Source organism: Debaryomyces hansenii (genome assembly GCF_000006445.2).
Source record: "Debaryomyces hansenii CBS767 chromosome A complete sequence".
Classification (NCBI taxonomy): domain Eukaryota; kingdom Fungi; phylum Ascomycota; class Pichiomycetes; order Serinales; family Debaryomycetaceae; genus Debaryomyces; species Debaryomyces hansenii.
In genome coordinates, this window is record NC_006046.2 from 1,229,511 (window position 1) to 1,244,793 (window position 15,283).

At 35.7% G+C, this 15,283-nt stretch overlaps 10 protein-coding genes across 10 annotated transcripts; 5 read left to right on the forward strand and 5 right to left on the reverse strand. All coding sequences in view use genetic code 12, as the record gives it.

The window, feature by feature from the left end:
* Positions 1 to 71: 71 nt before the first annotated feature.
* Positions 72 to 2,114, reverse strand: DEHA2D14696g (DEHA2D14696p; the record flags this gene model as incomplete). The annotated part of the gene is made up of 1 exon (XM_002770268.1): positions 72 to 2,114. The coding sequence occupies one exon, from the start codon at positions 2,112 to 2,114 to the stop codon at positions 72 to 74; it is 2,043 nt and encodes a 680-aa protein (XP_002770314.1).
* A 230-nt stretch (positions 2,115 to 2,344) lies between these two features.
* DEHA2D14718g (exosome complex component RRP40) lies at positions 2,345 to 3,124 on the reverse strand (the record flags this gene model as incomplete). The annotated part of the gene is made up of 1 exon (XM_459120.1): positions 2,345 to 3,124. The coding sequence occupies one exon, from the start codon at positions 3,122 to 3,124 to the stop codon at positions 2,345 to 2,347; it is 780 nt and encodes a 259-aa protein (XP_459120.1).
* Positions 3,125 to 3,577: 453 nt separating this feature from the next.
* On the reverse strand, positions 3,578 to 5,482 carry DEHA2D14740g (DEHA2D14740p; the record flags this gene model as incomplete). The annotated part of the gene is made up of 1 exon (XM_459121.2): positions 3,578 to 5,482. The coding sequence occupies one exon, from the start codon at positions 5,480 to 5,482 to the stop codon at positions 3,578 to 3,580; it is 1,905 nt and encodes a 634-aa protein (XP_459121.2).
* A 249-nt stretch (positions 5,483 to 5,731) lies between these two features.
* On the forward strand, positions 5,732 to 7,177 carry DEHA2D14762g (DEHA2D14762p; the record flags this gene model as incomplete). The annotated part of the gene is made up of 1 exon (XM_459122.1): positions 5,732 to 7,177. One exon carries the CDS (start codon positions 5,732 to 5,734, stop codon positions 7,175 to 7,177), a length of 1,446 nt encoding a protein of 481 aa, XP_459122.2.
* Positions 7,178 to 7,496: 319 nt separating this feature from the next.
* DEHA2D14784g (DEHA2D14784p) lies at positions 7,497 to 8,342 on the forward strand (the record flags this gene model as incomplete). Its single annotated transcript, XM_459123.2, has 2 exons — positions 7,497 to 8,102; positions 8,295 to 8,342. 2 exons carry the CDS (start codon positions 7,497 to 7,499, stop codon positions 8,340 to 8,342), a joined length of 654 nt encoding a protein of 217 aa, XP_459123.2.
* Positions 8,343 to 8,608: 266 nt separating this feature from the next.
* Positions 8,609 to 10,501, forward strand: DEHA2D14806g (DEHA2D14806p; the record flags this gene model as incomplete). Its single annotated transcript, XM_459124.1, has 1 exon — positions 8,609 to 10,501. The coding sequence occupies one exon, from the start codon at positions 8,609 to 8,611 to the stop codon at positions 10,499 to 10,501; it is 1,893 nt and encodes a 630-aa protein (XP_459124.2).
* Positions 10,502 to 10,595: 94 nt separating this feature from the next.
* Positions 10,596 to 11,096, reverse strand: DEHA2D14828g (DEHA2D14828p; the record flags this gene model as incomplete). The annotated part of the gene is made up of 1 exon (XM_459125.1): positions 10,596 to 11,096. One exon carries the CDS (start codon positions 11,094 to 11,096, stop codon positions 10,596 to 10,598), a length of 501 nt encoding a protein of 166 aa, XP_459125.1.
* A 283-nt stretch (positions 11,097 to 11,379) lies between these two features.
* On the forward strand, positions 11,380 to 12,804 carry DEHA2D14850g (DEHA2D14850p; the record flags this gene model as incomplete). Its single annotated transcript, XM_002770269.1, has 1 exon — positions 11,380 to 12,804. The coding sequence occupies one exon, from the start codon at positions 11,380 to 11,382 to the stop codon at positions 12,802 to 12,804; it is 1,425 nt and encodes a 474-aa protein (XP_002770315.1).
* Positions 12,805 to 12,856: 52 nt separating this feature from the next.
* Positions 12,857 to 13,277, reverse strand: DEHA2D14872g (DEHA2D14872p; the record flags this gene model as incomplete). Its single annotated transcript, XM_459127.2, has 2 exons — positions 12,857 to 13,191; positions 13,250 to 13,277. The coding sequence occupies 2 exons, from the start codon at positions 13,275 to 13,277 to the stop codon at positions 12,857 to 12,859; spliced, it is 363 nt and encodes a 120-aa protein (XP_459127.2).
* Positions 13,278 to 13,527: 250 nt separating this feature from the next.
* On the forward strand, positions 13,528 to 15,279 carry DEHA2D14894g (DEHA2D14894p; the record flags this gene model as incomplete). The annotated part of the gene is made up of 1 exon (XM_002770270.1): positions 13,528 to 15,279. One exon carries the CDS (start codon positions 13,528 to 13,530, stop codon positions 15,277 to 15,279), a length of 1,752 nt encoding a protein of 583 aa, XP_002770316.1.
* Positions 15,280 to 15,283: the final 4 nt, after the last annotated feature.

The following is a 15,283-nucleotide window of genomic DNA, read 5'->3' on the forward strand; positions in this document are numbered from 1 at the left end:
AGATAATGATGAAATTGAAGAATCTATGTACATGTTGTTTATGCATATAAATCGGCCCATATCAGGGCAAATTAGTTATTGAGATCATAATCAAGTTTATAGATACCGTTGTAGCAACTACCAAATGAATAGCACACGGCACCTCCGCCGATACATATAACAGAATTTTCAAGTTCGGCTTTTCCAAACCCGATAAAAATTGGTGGATGGTTCTCCCAAATATCACGGTCAATTTCAATTGGATGCAACTTGGAAGTAATTATATCAAAAAGAATAATAGTGTCATGCTGGTTGAATATTTCCAACGGCGATATTCCACCTATAATAAGCAATTTATTATTAGGTAAGAGTCTGCTTTGGCATGATACTCTCAGTAGGTGCGAGTGTTGGTAAATGATGTCTACTACCAAGGTATCGTCTTTGATGACAAATTTGTACAAGCGGTCATTAACAGTTGGAACTGTTGTATCTATCATACCACCTAGTATAAGTCCGAACTTCAACTGGTCATTGTAGACCATAGAACAGCTGGATAAGTTGGGGATGCAACCTTCAACTTTTAATGCCTTGTATTGTTGGCTTTTACAATTGTACAATATGAATAGTTTGTCACTCATGTCTTCATGTTCTTCTTTCAAACCTCCAAATATCAATATATCCTGGTCCGATAACTTCACGGCTGAATGTCTAGACCTCTTGTTTGGTAAATCTTCTAATTTAGTCCACTGGTCTCCATCCAATTTATAGACATCTAGAAAATACTCTTCGGGTTTAGACCTTCCTCCGATTAGTATTGATTCCTTATCATTGAGCGCAGTCAACGTATGACACATCCTTGGTCCTGGCTCGTCTCCCCCGACGTTCTTTACTTCAAGATTATTTTTCTTGAAGGATAATGTTTTTTCCGTACGAGCCTGGAACAAGCCTCCATTTATTAAGACTTCATTACCTATTGCGCAAACAGCTGGAAATTTCAATTGCAATAGATCTGAATTATTCGATTCCTGATAAGAAACTTTAACTGAAGTACATGGTTCATCAAGCTCTTTTTGTGAAGCTGGCTTGTCGTCGTAAATACAAACCGAACTGTTGGTAGCATGTACAATAATATAATGCTGGCAAAATATTATGAATTCTTCCCATTCATCAAATGCTTCAATGTCACGAATTTTACGTTTCATTTCATCGTCGATGAGAAATTTCCAATTCTCGTATAAATCCTTAATTTCAACATTAGGATAGTACTTCTTAAAACGATTCATCTGATCTATTTTTAATGGATATGTCTGTACACATTGTAATGGGCTTCTTAAATGGTTGAAATGATATAACATCTTTTGAGCGAATGCATGGAATTCACCAGCCGGTAAAATTTGCTCCAATATTAAGAAGTGAGAATTATCCAATTTAGCTGAATGTTCAATAATAGGATTTGCATATTCTGGTTTCATGTATGCTAGCGAAACTTCGGCGACAAATATCTTAACGCATGACGAATTTCCAAGCAAATGATTCAATTGTTGATCATATAAATTACCGTCTTTTAAATCACATCCAACTAACTTATAATTTTCACTCAGAAAAGGCACAACTGACTTCTCGATCGAGACATCATTAATTTCTTCCCCCAATATGGACAAAATTTCCGGCGAACCTTTAATCATTTCTAACTTATTTGCAATTAATTCAGGGTAATCGACATCTAGAAAACGCAATTTCAAATTACTATCAGTCTTTGCAAACTGGGATAATAATTGGAATGGTAACGGATCAAAACCACACCCTAAATTTATTATGGTAACTTCTTGATTAGGATCTTCTCTAGATGCAATTATTCTCAAAATCATTTGTTTAATTGATTCCATTCTTATCCAATATCCTCGATTAATAGCAGGAGATCTTCTTTTTGGCTTTTTGACAAAATACTTGAACCACTCTCCCATTTCAGGGTTCAATTTTGATGTATAAATCATCTCAACTGATCTTTTCGACACAATAGATGAATTATTTGTTCCTTGGACCTGCAAATCATCATATTGTTTCCTTCTTCTATCTTTTTCAATTTTTTTGCGCTGTCTAGCTAATTGATTCTTATCTAAAGAACCTTCAGGCATAGTTCAATTATTCACGACTCGAGTTATTGAAGAGTTATTGCAACTACTTCAGTTTTGTAGGAATTTTTTCAGTTTTTCATATTCCTACACGTGATCGAAATTATATAGTCGATGGAGTTGATTCTATAATACAAATATATACCTATGTATACAAATATATGCATACACCGAATGCAATGTAGGACATTGAATACAGTAACATAATCTAAGAAATAATAGGAATGGAAACATCAGAAATGTTTGAAGGCTTCTTTCAATTCTATATCTATTTGGCTAGGATTTATATGTTGGCACTTTGTCAAAAATCTGCAAGCTGCTAAAGTTGCCCTTAAATCTCTTGCTGAGCTTGAGCTCTTTTCCTTATCATCATCCTCAGCATCATTAGTCTGTTTTTTAATACCATCACCGCATTTTAACCAAACTTTGCCATTTATACCAATAGCAATTTCGAATTTACATTTCGTAGATAGCTTCTCAAGAAATACTGAACTTTGGTTGAATAGTAATTCTCTTGCAAAGTTTAAATTAATATTGAAAATGTAACCAGACTCGTCCAACAATCCAAACCCGCCTTCTTTACCGGTAATAGGATCAATACATTCTAGTTCTGTGTCTATTTCCGGGATTGCTTGTGAAACTCTAGCATACACTGCTTGACCAATCTTCAAATTTGGCCTGTTTTTCTTGGACGCATTAGGAAAAGCCATCATCGACAATTGAACACTCGTTGAAAAGTCTTGCAACTGGACTTTATAGCTTTCACCAAAAACACCCACAATGATGCCAATAACAAAATCGTTAGTTTGCGGTATATATCTCTTCGAATTAGAATCTGTGAATATGACTGTGTTTGTATTTTGTTTATTAGTTTTAACATTCAAGATCCCAGCTGATGCTGGAATTATTTCTTGGGTTTGAGGGTTCTTATATATACCTGGACCTATTGTGGTTTTGGTAGTATTCGTATCATTTAAAATACCATCTCCCGGTATAACTATATTGGACACCATTCTTATAATATTCCGGAAAATATTGTTTCTGTTGGTAGTTCGTCACTTCTTATGAGAACAGTTTTGTCTCATCACTAATTTTTAAATGACACAAAATGACTTCACGTTAGTATGAACCGTACATAACTGTTTGAACCGTGTATCCATCTCAAATTAGATTAATTTGTTTCGAGGACGTCTTCAGCAACCTAGCATGTATTGCTTGCTTCACTGGTTTTGTTTTGTTATTCCTGGTACTATCAATATTTGATATTCTAGTATTATTATTCAATTAATCAAAATGCTGCAAATTATATGGCTTCTAAAAAAATCAATTAAGCAAAGAATAGTTCAACCACAAATTTAGAAACATGCATTATCTATAAACTCCTATACTCTGAATTATCCCAAAGATCGGATGTGTACATTAACAATAAATGTAGTACTTGATAGGTTGTAAAAGACATGGTAGAATTAAAAACATGTATCATCATTCACACTAATTTTCCGGTTTTTGACTTTATAGTTTATTATCAGACTACTATCCAACTTTCTCTTGGATGTCAGCACATGTACGTGATTTACTTTATCTTGCAAAAAGTTAACACCCTCCGAGTCTTGATTGTTAGCCGGTTGAGAGAGAAAATTTAACGAATCTTCAAATGACAATTCATCCATATCCTCATCAACTAGACTTTCATTGGCATGACTAGTTCTAGTTTGATCCACCGGTTTCATAATTTCTCCTCTATTTTCCATAGTTTTGGTATTAAAAATGGGACTGCTTGATTCGATTGGATCATCATCAAATTCTTGATTCTTCAATAAGCTGGTCTTGAACTCCTTCAATAAACTAAGAATGTTACTTTTTGTATTATACGTATCTGGGAAATAAAACACTTGCTTATCAGTATGGCACATTGATTTTGGAGATTTAAGAGTGGGGGTAAAGGCTATGTTATAAATATGATTTTTGACAAGTGAGTTTCCTTTATTGTCTAATAGCAAATCTATAGTTGGTGTCAAATATCCTGTTCCCATTGCATTCTTGTTTCCTCTGACTATAACAGGCTCATCTAATACCATTAGAATTTTATCATGGAATAGTTTATTCAACATTTTTCGGACCACATCATCCTCAGCCATGGTAGTCAAACTGAAAATTTCATAAAATAAGTCAAGCAGTTCAGGAATATCATAACAGGACATGTATTTCCACAAGTATCTCAATCTCATCAAGAGTATCAAATCTTCATCGAGCGAATCGGTATCTAACATACATGAATAGCATTTGAAAGTATGAACAGACTTTTTAATGGGCTTCGAATGATTCATTCCATAACAGCATGAATGCACCTGTCTCTGGCAAGTGCGACAAGTTAGAATTGCAAAACCCTTCATCGATAGTTTAATGCGCGAGGCAGACGTCCAACAATTACATTCGCAAGTTAGCCTGAAATTTCCTGAGTAATACAGTTGCGACGGAGGAACAAGCTGAGTAGAGTGAATATCATCTGGTTTGTTGGAAAATAAATATTTGTTCAAAGATAGCGAATTATTAGCTTTAGGGAACTCAATTTGGTTTTCAAACTTATGTGGGTCATGATTATCATTATCTTCTATTATGTCAAATGGATCCAAATTAAGTGGGTTTGTGATCTGTATCCCCACATTCGTTAGAATTTTAATATTCACTTTATCATGGCCAGTATCGAGAGTGCCGATATTGTCACTCGAATTGCCCACATCAACTGTTATAGTAGGGGATTCTAAGTCTGATGCGTCCTTGAAAAAGGAAGGCTGATAATCTCTAGGACATTTTTCATTAAATAATAATCTAACGGATATATGTTTTTTTTCTGGTAAAGGTCCGAAGGTTTGAGTCAAGACAATTAATCGTTTGATTAGTTGCTGTACTTTCTCACGAGCAGTCAACTCCAGCAACGGTTCACATTTGTCTTCATCATTTATACCAAATGAGATATTTCCATTATTGTAATCAAACTTGAAGATGTACGTTTCACTCAATTTTTCTGGTTGATTCTCATCGATATAAATACCGAATTGAAGCGCCAGTAAATATTGCAAACTGATAGCATTATGTACACCACAATCAATCCAATTCTTGAACATATCTGCCTCCTTGGAAATACCTTCGACTAAGTGTTTTGTTTTGACAAAACCACTCTTAATATTAGGGTTTTCAGTGCAAATAAACTTCCTATCAACATAGTTATCGTCACCAAAGATGTTTCTCAAGAATGTAATACAATTTAACGAAATTGACACCAAATCTTTTACAAGTGCTTGGGATTGTTTGGTACTAATTTCTTGCTTCAATTCAACGCCTTTTAATTGTGTTTGCATTGTAATGATCATAAAAAGGATATATACCATGAATCCCATTCCGCTCTTTGTATAGGAGTAATATATTGGTTGCAAAAAACTATGGCAGACAATGGTTATTGACCCGGTGAAAATTGGCAGATCCCCTATTCAAAATGATTCTAAAATTACATCGGATTCGAGGGATATATCTGAATTGTAGTCGTTTTGAGCATTTTGAAAGAAGCAGTATATAATTGTAACAAAAGGGCAGCAGTAGAATTTGCGCTGAAGTGGATTATAATGAGTCAAAATCACCATACCAGAAAGCTTGGGTTTCTTGAGAAGTATTATGTCTGTAGAAATGTCGAATGGTATAAAGAAGATATTTGTGTTACCGCACAATATAATCAACATATTGACGAAGTATTACTATCTAATGCTCTTCGATCATTAATTTTGAAAAATACTGTGTTTGCTTTGAATGTTTACCGGGATGGGGACCCGCAATACGATGCAAAAATGAATGGAGACAATTTTACAGTTAGACCGGTGGAGAAAATTGCATTCAGTGACGTGGTAAGCTTCAAGGATATAGATGAGCTGTTCGGAGTTGTGGAATTGAATGCATTGTCGGAGGAGGTAAGTCCTGTTAATGATACGAGGCCATTGTGGAGACTAAAGGTTTACAAATCCTCTTCTAGCAAGAAACAATACGTTACGTTCCATTGTGACCATACGTTTTTCGATGGCCTATCTGCAGCTCAATTCCATAAAGACTTGATTGTTGAATTTGGAATCTATTCTGGGGATGCTGCTTTAAAGTTCCAGGAGACGTTGTTCGATTACACAGAAGATAAAAGCAAATTACCAGATATTCTTGACAGTCCGGACAAGATTGTTGATCTATACAATCCAGGTATTCTATTTTCGTTGCTGGCAATTGTACAGAGCATGCTTTTGCCAAAATGGCTAGCCGATGGCTTCTGGTCGCTCTTTTCAACCAATGCGGAACAGAAACCGCTTTACACCCACTTGCCGGTTCAAAAGGGAGCCAAATCGAACCAAAGACATGTCAATATCAAGCCAGACGACGTGAAACGACTCCGTGCGTTTTGTAGGTCGCAGAGTACTACCTTGACCCCATATATTACAGCAATTGCCATGTACGCTCTCCAAGAGACCGTTTTCCCCGTCGTGTCGAATAGCCAGTGTTCGTTCCAAGTGGACATCCCTATAGATGGAAGAAGATACTTCCCTGACAAGGCAAACGATACCAAATATGGTATCTATGTTGGCGCTTTCTCATGCAAGATGGGTCCCGTATCTAAGTCTACAGGCTCTTACGATGACTTGAAAGTCCCCATCAACACCCTCACGACACAGTTATCCTCTAGCATGGCCGATAATTCGCCCTTCAGGTACTTTGGGCTCCTAAAGTACGTCAATTGCTGGAGCTTTCTAGCCAGTAAGATTGGCCAAACCGATTCGCGACTGACTCTCGAGGTGTCGAACCTTGGGCTTCACCTGATTTCTCATGACAATTGGTCCATCGAGAATCTTTGGTTTAACCAAACAAACGGTATCCTCAACCACTTCTGCCTTTCATTAATTGCTACTGAGTCAAATGGCCTCAACTTGCTGACTAGTTATCTCGCAGATCTTGACATGGTCCAAACCTCGCTGCGAAAACTCGTCATCGACGAATTCATGGCTTTGTTTACTACAAAACTCTTGGAACATATTTAGATCTCGCTAAGCTACAATTCCCACTCGCCACCTCTGTCGATTCACCCCCCTATATAGAGCAATCGTGTACGTTCTGCAAAATAGAACAATATAATAGAACAATTAAACTGCACCGAATAATATTTGTTGTTACGTAATCAGATGGTGAATATTTGTTTTGCGGTCATTGATGGTTATAAGCTCCTATAGAACTATCAAGATGATATTATGCTTGTCCTACTACGTTTGAAATATAAAATCTTTTGAAGAAGTAGAATAACTTAATTGAAAAGAAATCATACAATACAAGCATAAAAAGAATAGTCCTAATTTCACAGCAATGTCACATCCAGCAGCTAGTGTTAAATCTATATTTAGTGGGAAGATGAATATAGATACGCCCGATGAGTTAGAGCCGTACGAATATTCGAATAATAATAGTTATGACAATTTCTCACAGAATGATGTCGAAAACGATGATATGTCGTCGAAACTTAGCCAGGAATCCAATTATAGTGTCAACTCGAAGAATTTGAAGGCTTTGGCTAACATGCAGCCTAATGGGAAGGCGAACGAAAATCAGTTTTATAACCAAGATTCGTACACCAATGTGTCAATATTATCTTCGGGAAGCGACTACCAGCAAAATTACGTGAGCTCGAGTGTAAACTCGCCGAATGTGGCGTTAAGTTCTGAATCAATTGAAGATATGAACCATAATTTGCTCCCCTTTGAATCATGTTCCAGGCCATTATCCCGTAATTCTACGACATCGTGTCTTTCGACTACGGCTACTAAGGATGGGATCGAGGGTAAGAAGTTGCACAGATATGGCCCCACGCAGTATTCGAGCAATATTATTGCGAACATGATCCAGAATTCGAATCTGTATCCACCCCCGCCTCCACCACATCAGAGTAGGCATAACTATACGAATACAGGAATGGTGAGTCCGCCATTGAAATCGTACGGACAAAAGTCATCGGTGACCAATTCGCCAAGGGAAGATAGAGACGGTGTTTCTATTACGCAGTCTTCGATTAAGAGTACCAATGCAGAAGTTGATGGTGAAACGGAAGATAAAAGGAACATTTATATTGAGAATTACCCTAACTCTATTCCTCCTGTGTCTTTAAAGGAAAAGATCAATTTGTTGAATACTGACCCCATAAACCATGATCCATAAACTCATCATTATTATTCGTCTCTGGGATTTTTAATACTTTTTTTTTTCTGATGGCCACATCCTGGTGATGCTAGGCGTCGACCATACGTTATTCTTCATCATGCCTGTCATATATTTAAGATCTTTATAGCTTGTCTTAGTTGAATGTACATAAAACCGACACTACGGCTTAGGTCACATGACGCGAACCAAAGAAGTTCAGGGAAAGTTGTTGAACTACAATTTTTCATCTTTTATGACTACTAGTATCAGTAACACAATTGAAGATGCTTAAGTTAACTTCCAGAGTGGGTCCAAAGAGACTCTCAAGTGGATTAAAATCTTCTAGTTTCAAAGTGAATGCAACAATAATTTCTAAAAAGTTTCAATCGTCACTTAACTCCAAGCCTAATGAGGTGTACACCAAGCTTTCTGATTCCGAAGATCCAAAAAGGCACCAATTTTTCCAATATACTTGGGGTTCATGGATGAAAAATGATCAATCCGAAAAATCTAAAAGAGAAACCAAATTTTCGATTGAAGGTATTACAAAATTATTGCAAGACTTGAATGTCGAACTGAAAAATCAAAGAAATATTGACAAGAGTGGCGAACCTTTTGTTAAAGCTCCTAGTCAATTAAAGGATGGCTCATATGTTTTGACGCAGAATTTGACCTCTAACTTAATTGGTAAAGAAGATTCGTTATTGGTGAAGTCTATTGCTAGTATTCATGAAGGTAAGCATAACAGAATCTATAAAGTTACCTTATCTACTGGAAAGGAATTAGTGTTGAGAATTCCATATAAGTTAGAATCTGAATACTCTATTTCCCAAAAGATTAAGAGTGAAGTTGCAACAATGGATTTCTTAAATTTAAAATTGGGTGCAAATGTTCCAAAGGTTGTTGCTTATGGCGCAAACAAAGTGAATTCCTTACAAAGCCCATTTATTTTAATGGAACATATTGAAGGTGATTTATTGATGAAGCAATGGGACCCATTAGTAGCTGATGAGACAGAAGGTTCCCAAGAAAAATTAAAATCGGTTATTGAACCAATTGCAGCATTTCAAGAGAAGTTGCTTTCAATCACATTCAATAAGTTCGGGTCCTTATACTTTAATGACGATGTAAGTGTTACCGATCAGTCTTCGTTACCATACAATGGAGAGGAAAACCCATTACTCACAAAGAGATGGAGAATTGGACCAAGTGTTGAAAAGTCTTTCTCAAAAAATAAGAATCAATTATCTGAAAAGGAAATTAAGCAATATAGTAGGTCTATAGATGCTGATAAGCCATTAGAAACTATCACATCTATCGCAGGTATTGAATTAGAGAATTTGAGAAATAGATTAGCTTTAGCACAAGCTGATTCAGGTAATAAGGTTGAAAATGTCGAGTTAATCCAAAAGATGATTGCAACTTTTGAGAACTTGAAAACAATGAGTACAAAATTGTTTAACCCTAATTCTCAATCTCTTATGAACGCTGAGGAATTATTCAAGCCAAGATTATACTGCCCAGATTTAGACCCATTGAATGTGATTCTCAACTCCAATAAAAATAACGAGCCATATTTCGTTGATTTTGAATATACTTCTATTAAACCATTTATCTTGTCTAGCTACCCTTCATTTGTTGGCTATCAAGGTGCAAAAATCTATAACTTAGAAGAAGATATTCCAGGTTACAGTGAAATGGATGAAGTTGAAAAGCAACAATACCAATTCATGTATTACAAAACCAGAAACGAAAGATTGTGGGAACTTGAATTAAATTCAAGGAAACATGACTTGATTGCCGTTGCTTCTCCACACGTTAAAGTCTTGAAAAGCCCTTACGTCCAAGCCTTGGATTTCAAGAATGATAAAGATTATTTGTATATCGAAGGTTCTATTGTTCAATTACAAGCAATGTGGGAAGCCTACGTTGCCAATGAATTGTGTAATGCCACTGAAACCGAATTTCCAATCGCGTTCACTGCAGAATACTTAGATGAGCATCAAAAGGACATAGAAGACTACCAAATGGAAATTGTATCTACCCCATTTGCTGCAACTAGCGGATGGGTGCCACAAGACATGTTCGATAGCTTGAAAGAACAAGGAATAATTGTTGAAACTGAGAATGGTGACTTCAAAGTGGAAACAGAAAATGTTTTGAAGGAATCTGAATAAGAGCCTTCATAGATAACATTTAGTTTGGCTTTATATTATCGCTCGCTAATTCTTTTTGTACATATTATTTAATATACATTCATTCTATCATACACTATAAATACTTTCTAGCTAGCATTTTCAATCTCATATCGAAGTCCGGCGAGGTAATCGCATCATTAACCGAGTAAAACGGATTTAACAAGCATTTAACGTATAATTCATTGACCTCCGTGAAAAACTGTTTAATCGAATTATCCTCGTTCTTACTTTGAAGATTGGATCCTCCGCTACCTGGATTCCCGCCATTTAAATCATAACACAAGAGAAACTTAATATTACCTTGTGTTATAAATGCATTGATTAACAACCCATAGAAAGAATCAATTTTACCAAGACTGAATTGATTCGTAGACCACTGTATGTCCTCTATTAAATCTAATGACGAATTTGATATGAATGGTAGTATTTCCTTAACACTGGTTGGAAAGTTCGATCTCCCAGCTATATTGTTGGTTGATGTTGAGCTCGACACCGCAGTTTTAAAAGACGAAAATTCTAACTCATACAATGGATTATCTCTGGTGCCTATTATAGTGAAATAGTATGACGACATGCTATGCTCTATTTAAATATTACTCTCCGTTTCTTCAATCTAGAGTAGTGTTCATGGAAATCATATTGCTTTACGGAATAACCTGTAAATATTTTGAGCTATTCTCAAAAAAAGTATATTTACAGGTTAGCTCTATTTGTTGTTTGTTTATAAAAACGATAAACAGGTATTATATGAATTGGTATATAGTACCACATATAACAAAATAAATATTTGCTGATAGGTATCAAATTCATTATAAACTGGTTAAAATTGCTTCGAAATGTTGTCTCTGAGACAGAGTATGAATATACTCAGACCGTATTTTAAGCTTCAAGCAGAGTATGATTTAGATAAACCAAACTTTATCTTTACGTCCGATATTCCTAAAAATATAATTAATATAGCGTCAAAATATTTGCTGCTAGGAGGCAATACTACAGAGTTAACTGATATGACACGGTTCTACCATCCGATGCTTGAATTTAATATAAACATCGAGCTTAATACATTGCTCGCACGAAATCGGGATTTGAGGCCAAGCGACTTGATAAAAGAAAATTTAATCACATTAGCCAAAACCAAGGATCGGTGTTCGACGAGTATTGAAAACTTATTTACGACAGTACCGAAGGCGCCGGGGCTTACTATCAACCCGTATAAATTCATGAACAATGAGGTATTTATTGTCAATTTAACGCTAAAGGTGTTAGACTTTATAATTTGCATGAATGAGGAAACGAATGTGATTATTGATTTTTTGAAGGACGAGAACTACGGAATGTTATTATTGAGTGATGAACAGTTAATAGACCAGGTTGAAAATTATATAAAAGCAACATTGATAAAGGAACTCAAGGGCCAAAGGACACTAGACTCAAAGGATGAATCGAGATCAATAAACATTGACCACAATGGCTATTTGGCCGATATCACTGATGTCCCCATAGGGGTCCAAGATGTCTCCATTAATAACGGAAAGTCATTTGTATATGATGATGATTATGAGTCATCATTTGAGGAATTATTATTATTGAAATCTAACGATACAAGGTCGACCACTAATGAGGAAGGTAATGACGAATACGAGTTTAAAACCGAAAGCATATTAATGGAAAATGATGAGGACAATAATATCTTTCGAACTAAAATTGGCCTGTCGACATCAAAGACAAATAAGCAAATAAATACGATAAAGGAAGAGGAGTATGAAGATACTTTTATTGAAGATATGAACAATCTAAGACACAATGAATTCTTCATTAGATCTGATAATTTGCAAGAGAGCACCAAAAACTCAAGTGCAATACCCGATTCAATCCCGTTGGATACAGAAACTCAATACAGATCGAGACAAAATACGTCGCTTCTAAAATCCCCTGTTCAATTAACTGAGCAAATATTAGAGTCTCCACAATCCTCGACAAGACAACTGTCACTAGCATCAATGTCGCCAAAGCATAAATCCGTTTCTCGAAGAACATCTACCGCCTCTTTCTCCATGATAAATTATGAGGATACCAATTCCGATTTGGAGTATGCATTTCGAAACAAGTCATCCACCGTTCCCACATATATCAAACTGGATAAAAAATTCAAATTCATCAAAGTTGGGAAAGTTCAAAAGTTCGTTAATTTATTCGAGGAAAAGCTGGATCTTGCCTCCAATAGTACACCAAGTACGCGGCCCACCAGTCCCTTGAAGAATACATACGTACCTACAGACTAAACTTCATAAAGACCTCATGTTTAACGATTAAATGTATTATGTACATGTAATATTATTGTATTCCATCTGTAGCTAACGTAGCCATGTTTTCAAATTGCGCAATTTTATCAGTCAAAGCATTGTATTTGTCGAAAACAGCTCTCGTGTCTTGATGTTCCTCTAGACCATCAGTAGGATTAACTTTCACGGTTCCTAGACACCATGCCTCTTTCAAAGTCCTAGTTATAGTCAATAGGTCTTCACATAGCCTTATTATCATTAATGCATCTGATTCTATAGTTAAAGACTCCACTGATAACAATTCTTTTGATTTATCTTGTATTATAGCTACTTCAAATATGTCTTGAAATTTTTGTAAAATTTGTTCTATATTCGAATCAATCTTTTCTAATTTCAGTTAGTTTTAAACAATTCATAAGGCTCGATAGTGAGCATATATACATACGCAATAATGCTATTGATTTTGGCTGCATTGTATACTTGTGGCGTTTGGTACTTGATAATCTGCCGTTTCGATATTGGTACGGTGTTTTGATAACTTTTCAACCCCTCACGTGCCGTACGAATCAGCTGCAAAAAATAAGCTTGTACGTTGACTCATTTTGTAAACTTCACTTATATAACTTGAAAAAGCCGTATTCATACAAGTTCCTAGTTTTGTACAAGGAATAATATTAAAGATATATCAGAAAACTTGAAAATTACATGGAGTCCTCGATCGATATGAATGAAGAATTAAAAAAGCTAAAATCACATAAGGATGCGACTTTTCAATTGGATGCAAAAGAAGCAGTCAGCTCTGCTTGTGAACCAGAAAACAAATCAACCTGTGAAACCACTGTGGAAACGAATGATATTGAAAGCGATATTGAAGGAGAACCAAAATATGGTACAGTGGACAATTCGCAACAATTGATGGATCAATTGAATAAGCTCAAAATAATGCTGGAACAGGACTCGGCTAAAGTTTCTTCGTCGAATACGAGCTCGGGAGGATCGTCGTCGGTGAGTTTGGCACCCAAATGGATTTATGGTACAACATTGCCTCCTTTGAACGCTTCAAGAAATAATTATTCGTCGGCTTCGGGCTTGTGTCTAAGCGAGCGAGGTCAAGTGGCTGTAGCGCAGCCCGAGCTTATTCAGAACTTCTTATTTCCAACCACAACTTTGTTGCAACAAAAGGTTGTGAAATACAGGGAAAGTATTGGAAATATATTATCGGCGGATATAATTAGTAAAAAAAGTGCTTTTAAGAATCCCTTGCTTGTTATTACAGGACCAAGTTTCATTACCGATGCTAATCAAGCTAAGGCATGTGCACAATGGGTGGGAAGCATGAATGGAAAAAAATTTCATGATTTGCCTAATGGGATATTGCCCGATAGTATATTAGGTTTGTACCACAGGTCCAATAGACTAGAACTTAAGAATATATTGTTGTCTTTGAGAACAAATTTAACAAAGTACAACCATGGTTACAATGATCCATCGTTTTTGAGAGGCTTCAACTCAATCATGACATACGAGATTGAACAAGGAATTCCAATATGTAGGGCGTTACTTTGCGAGTTAGCAGAAATTTGTCCCATAGTTGGTGAGACTTCAGACACAATTACACCTCAGTACTTCTCTGATCTATTTTGTTTAGGTATTGTCAGTAGTAAATTGAGAGAATCACAATTACACCGAGAATTAGTATCAGGTGTTTCTTACGCTGTCGGTTTCCACACCCTGGATGATACACTGTGCTTTGATAAAGAATTTTATACCCATAATATCACCTCGGCTTTGGAAGCAATGTATGCTTCTTCTAATCCCCATCAATTTTTATCCGTCACTAAAATCGGAACAGTTGCAGTTGTCGGGACTATTGGTAACGACGAGACATTTATTATACTACTGATAAATCTTGAATTAGACTACTATGAAATCGAACATATTATTGACCAGGTGTATGATTATTCTAAGTTAAATATAAAAAGACCAAAAATTATGTTAGATGTTGGAAAAATATCCAATGAAGAATATGAATTAAAATTAGACCTATTAAGACAACTTCTCGTTCTGAATACCGATTTAAAATACAAAATTATCGGCGTGATTATAGATAGTGGTAACAACTATATTTCGCATCGTTATACAATTGATTTAAATAAGCCATTTGGTGTAAATGAAGACTTTGAAAACCAAGATTATATTACTGACGATGATATCGAAAGGAATAAAAACGATAACGATAAGTCTGAAAACAGTATGAACCATCAAATGTTAATTGGCTTGAATAATTATTTTGTCAAAAATAGGATATACGGTAAAATGTCTCCTTCACGCCAATCCCAACAAAGACCAAGTTCTGAGCTTGACTTTGACTCTTCGTTGATACACTTGGATAAGTATTATGAATATTTTGTTAATGCAGATAAGTTCATCCAGGAACTAGATGACATGAGTAGCCTTCGAATCAACTCTCAATGACCTA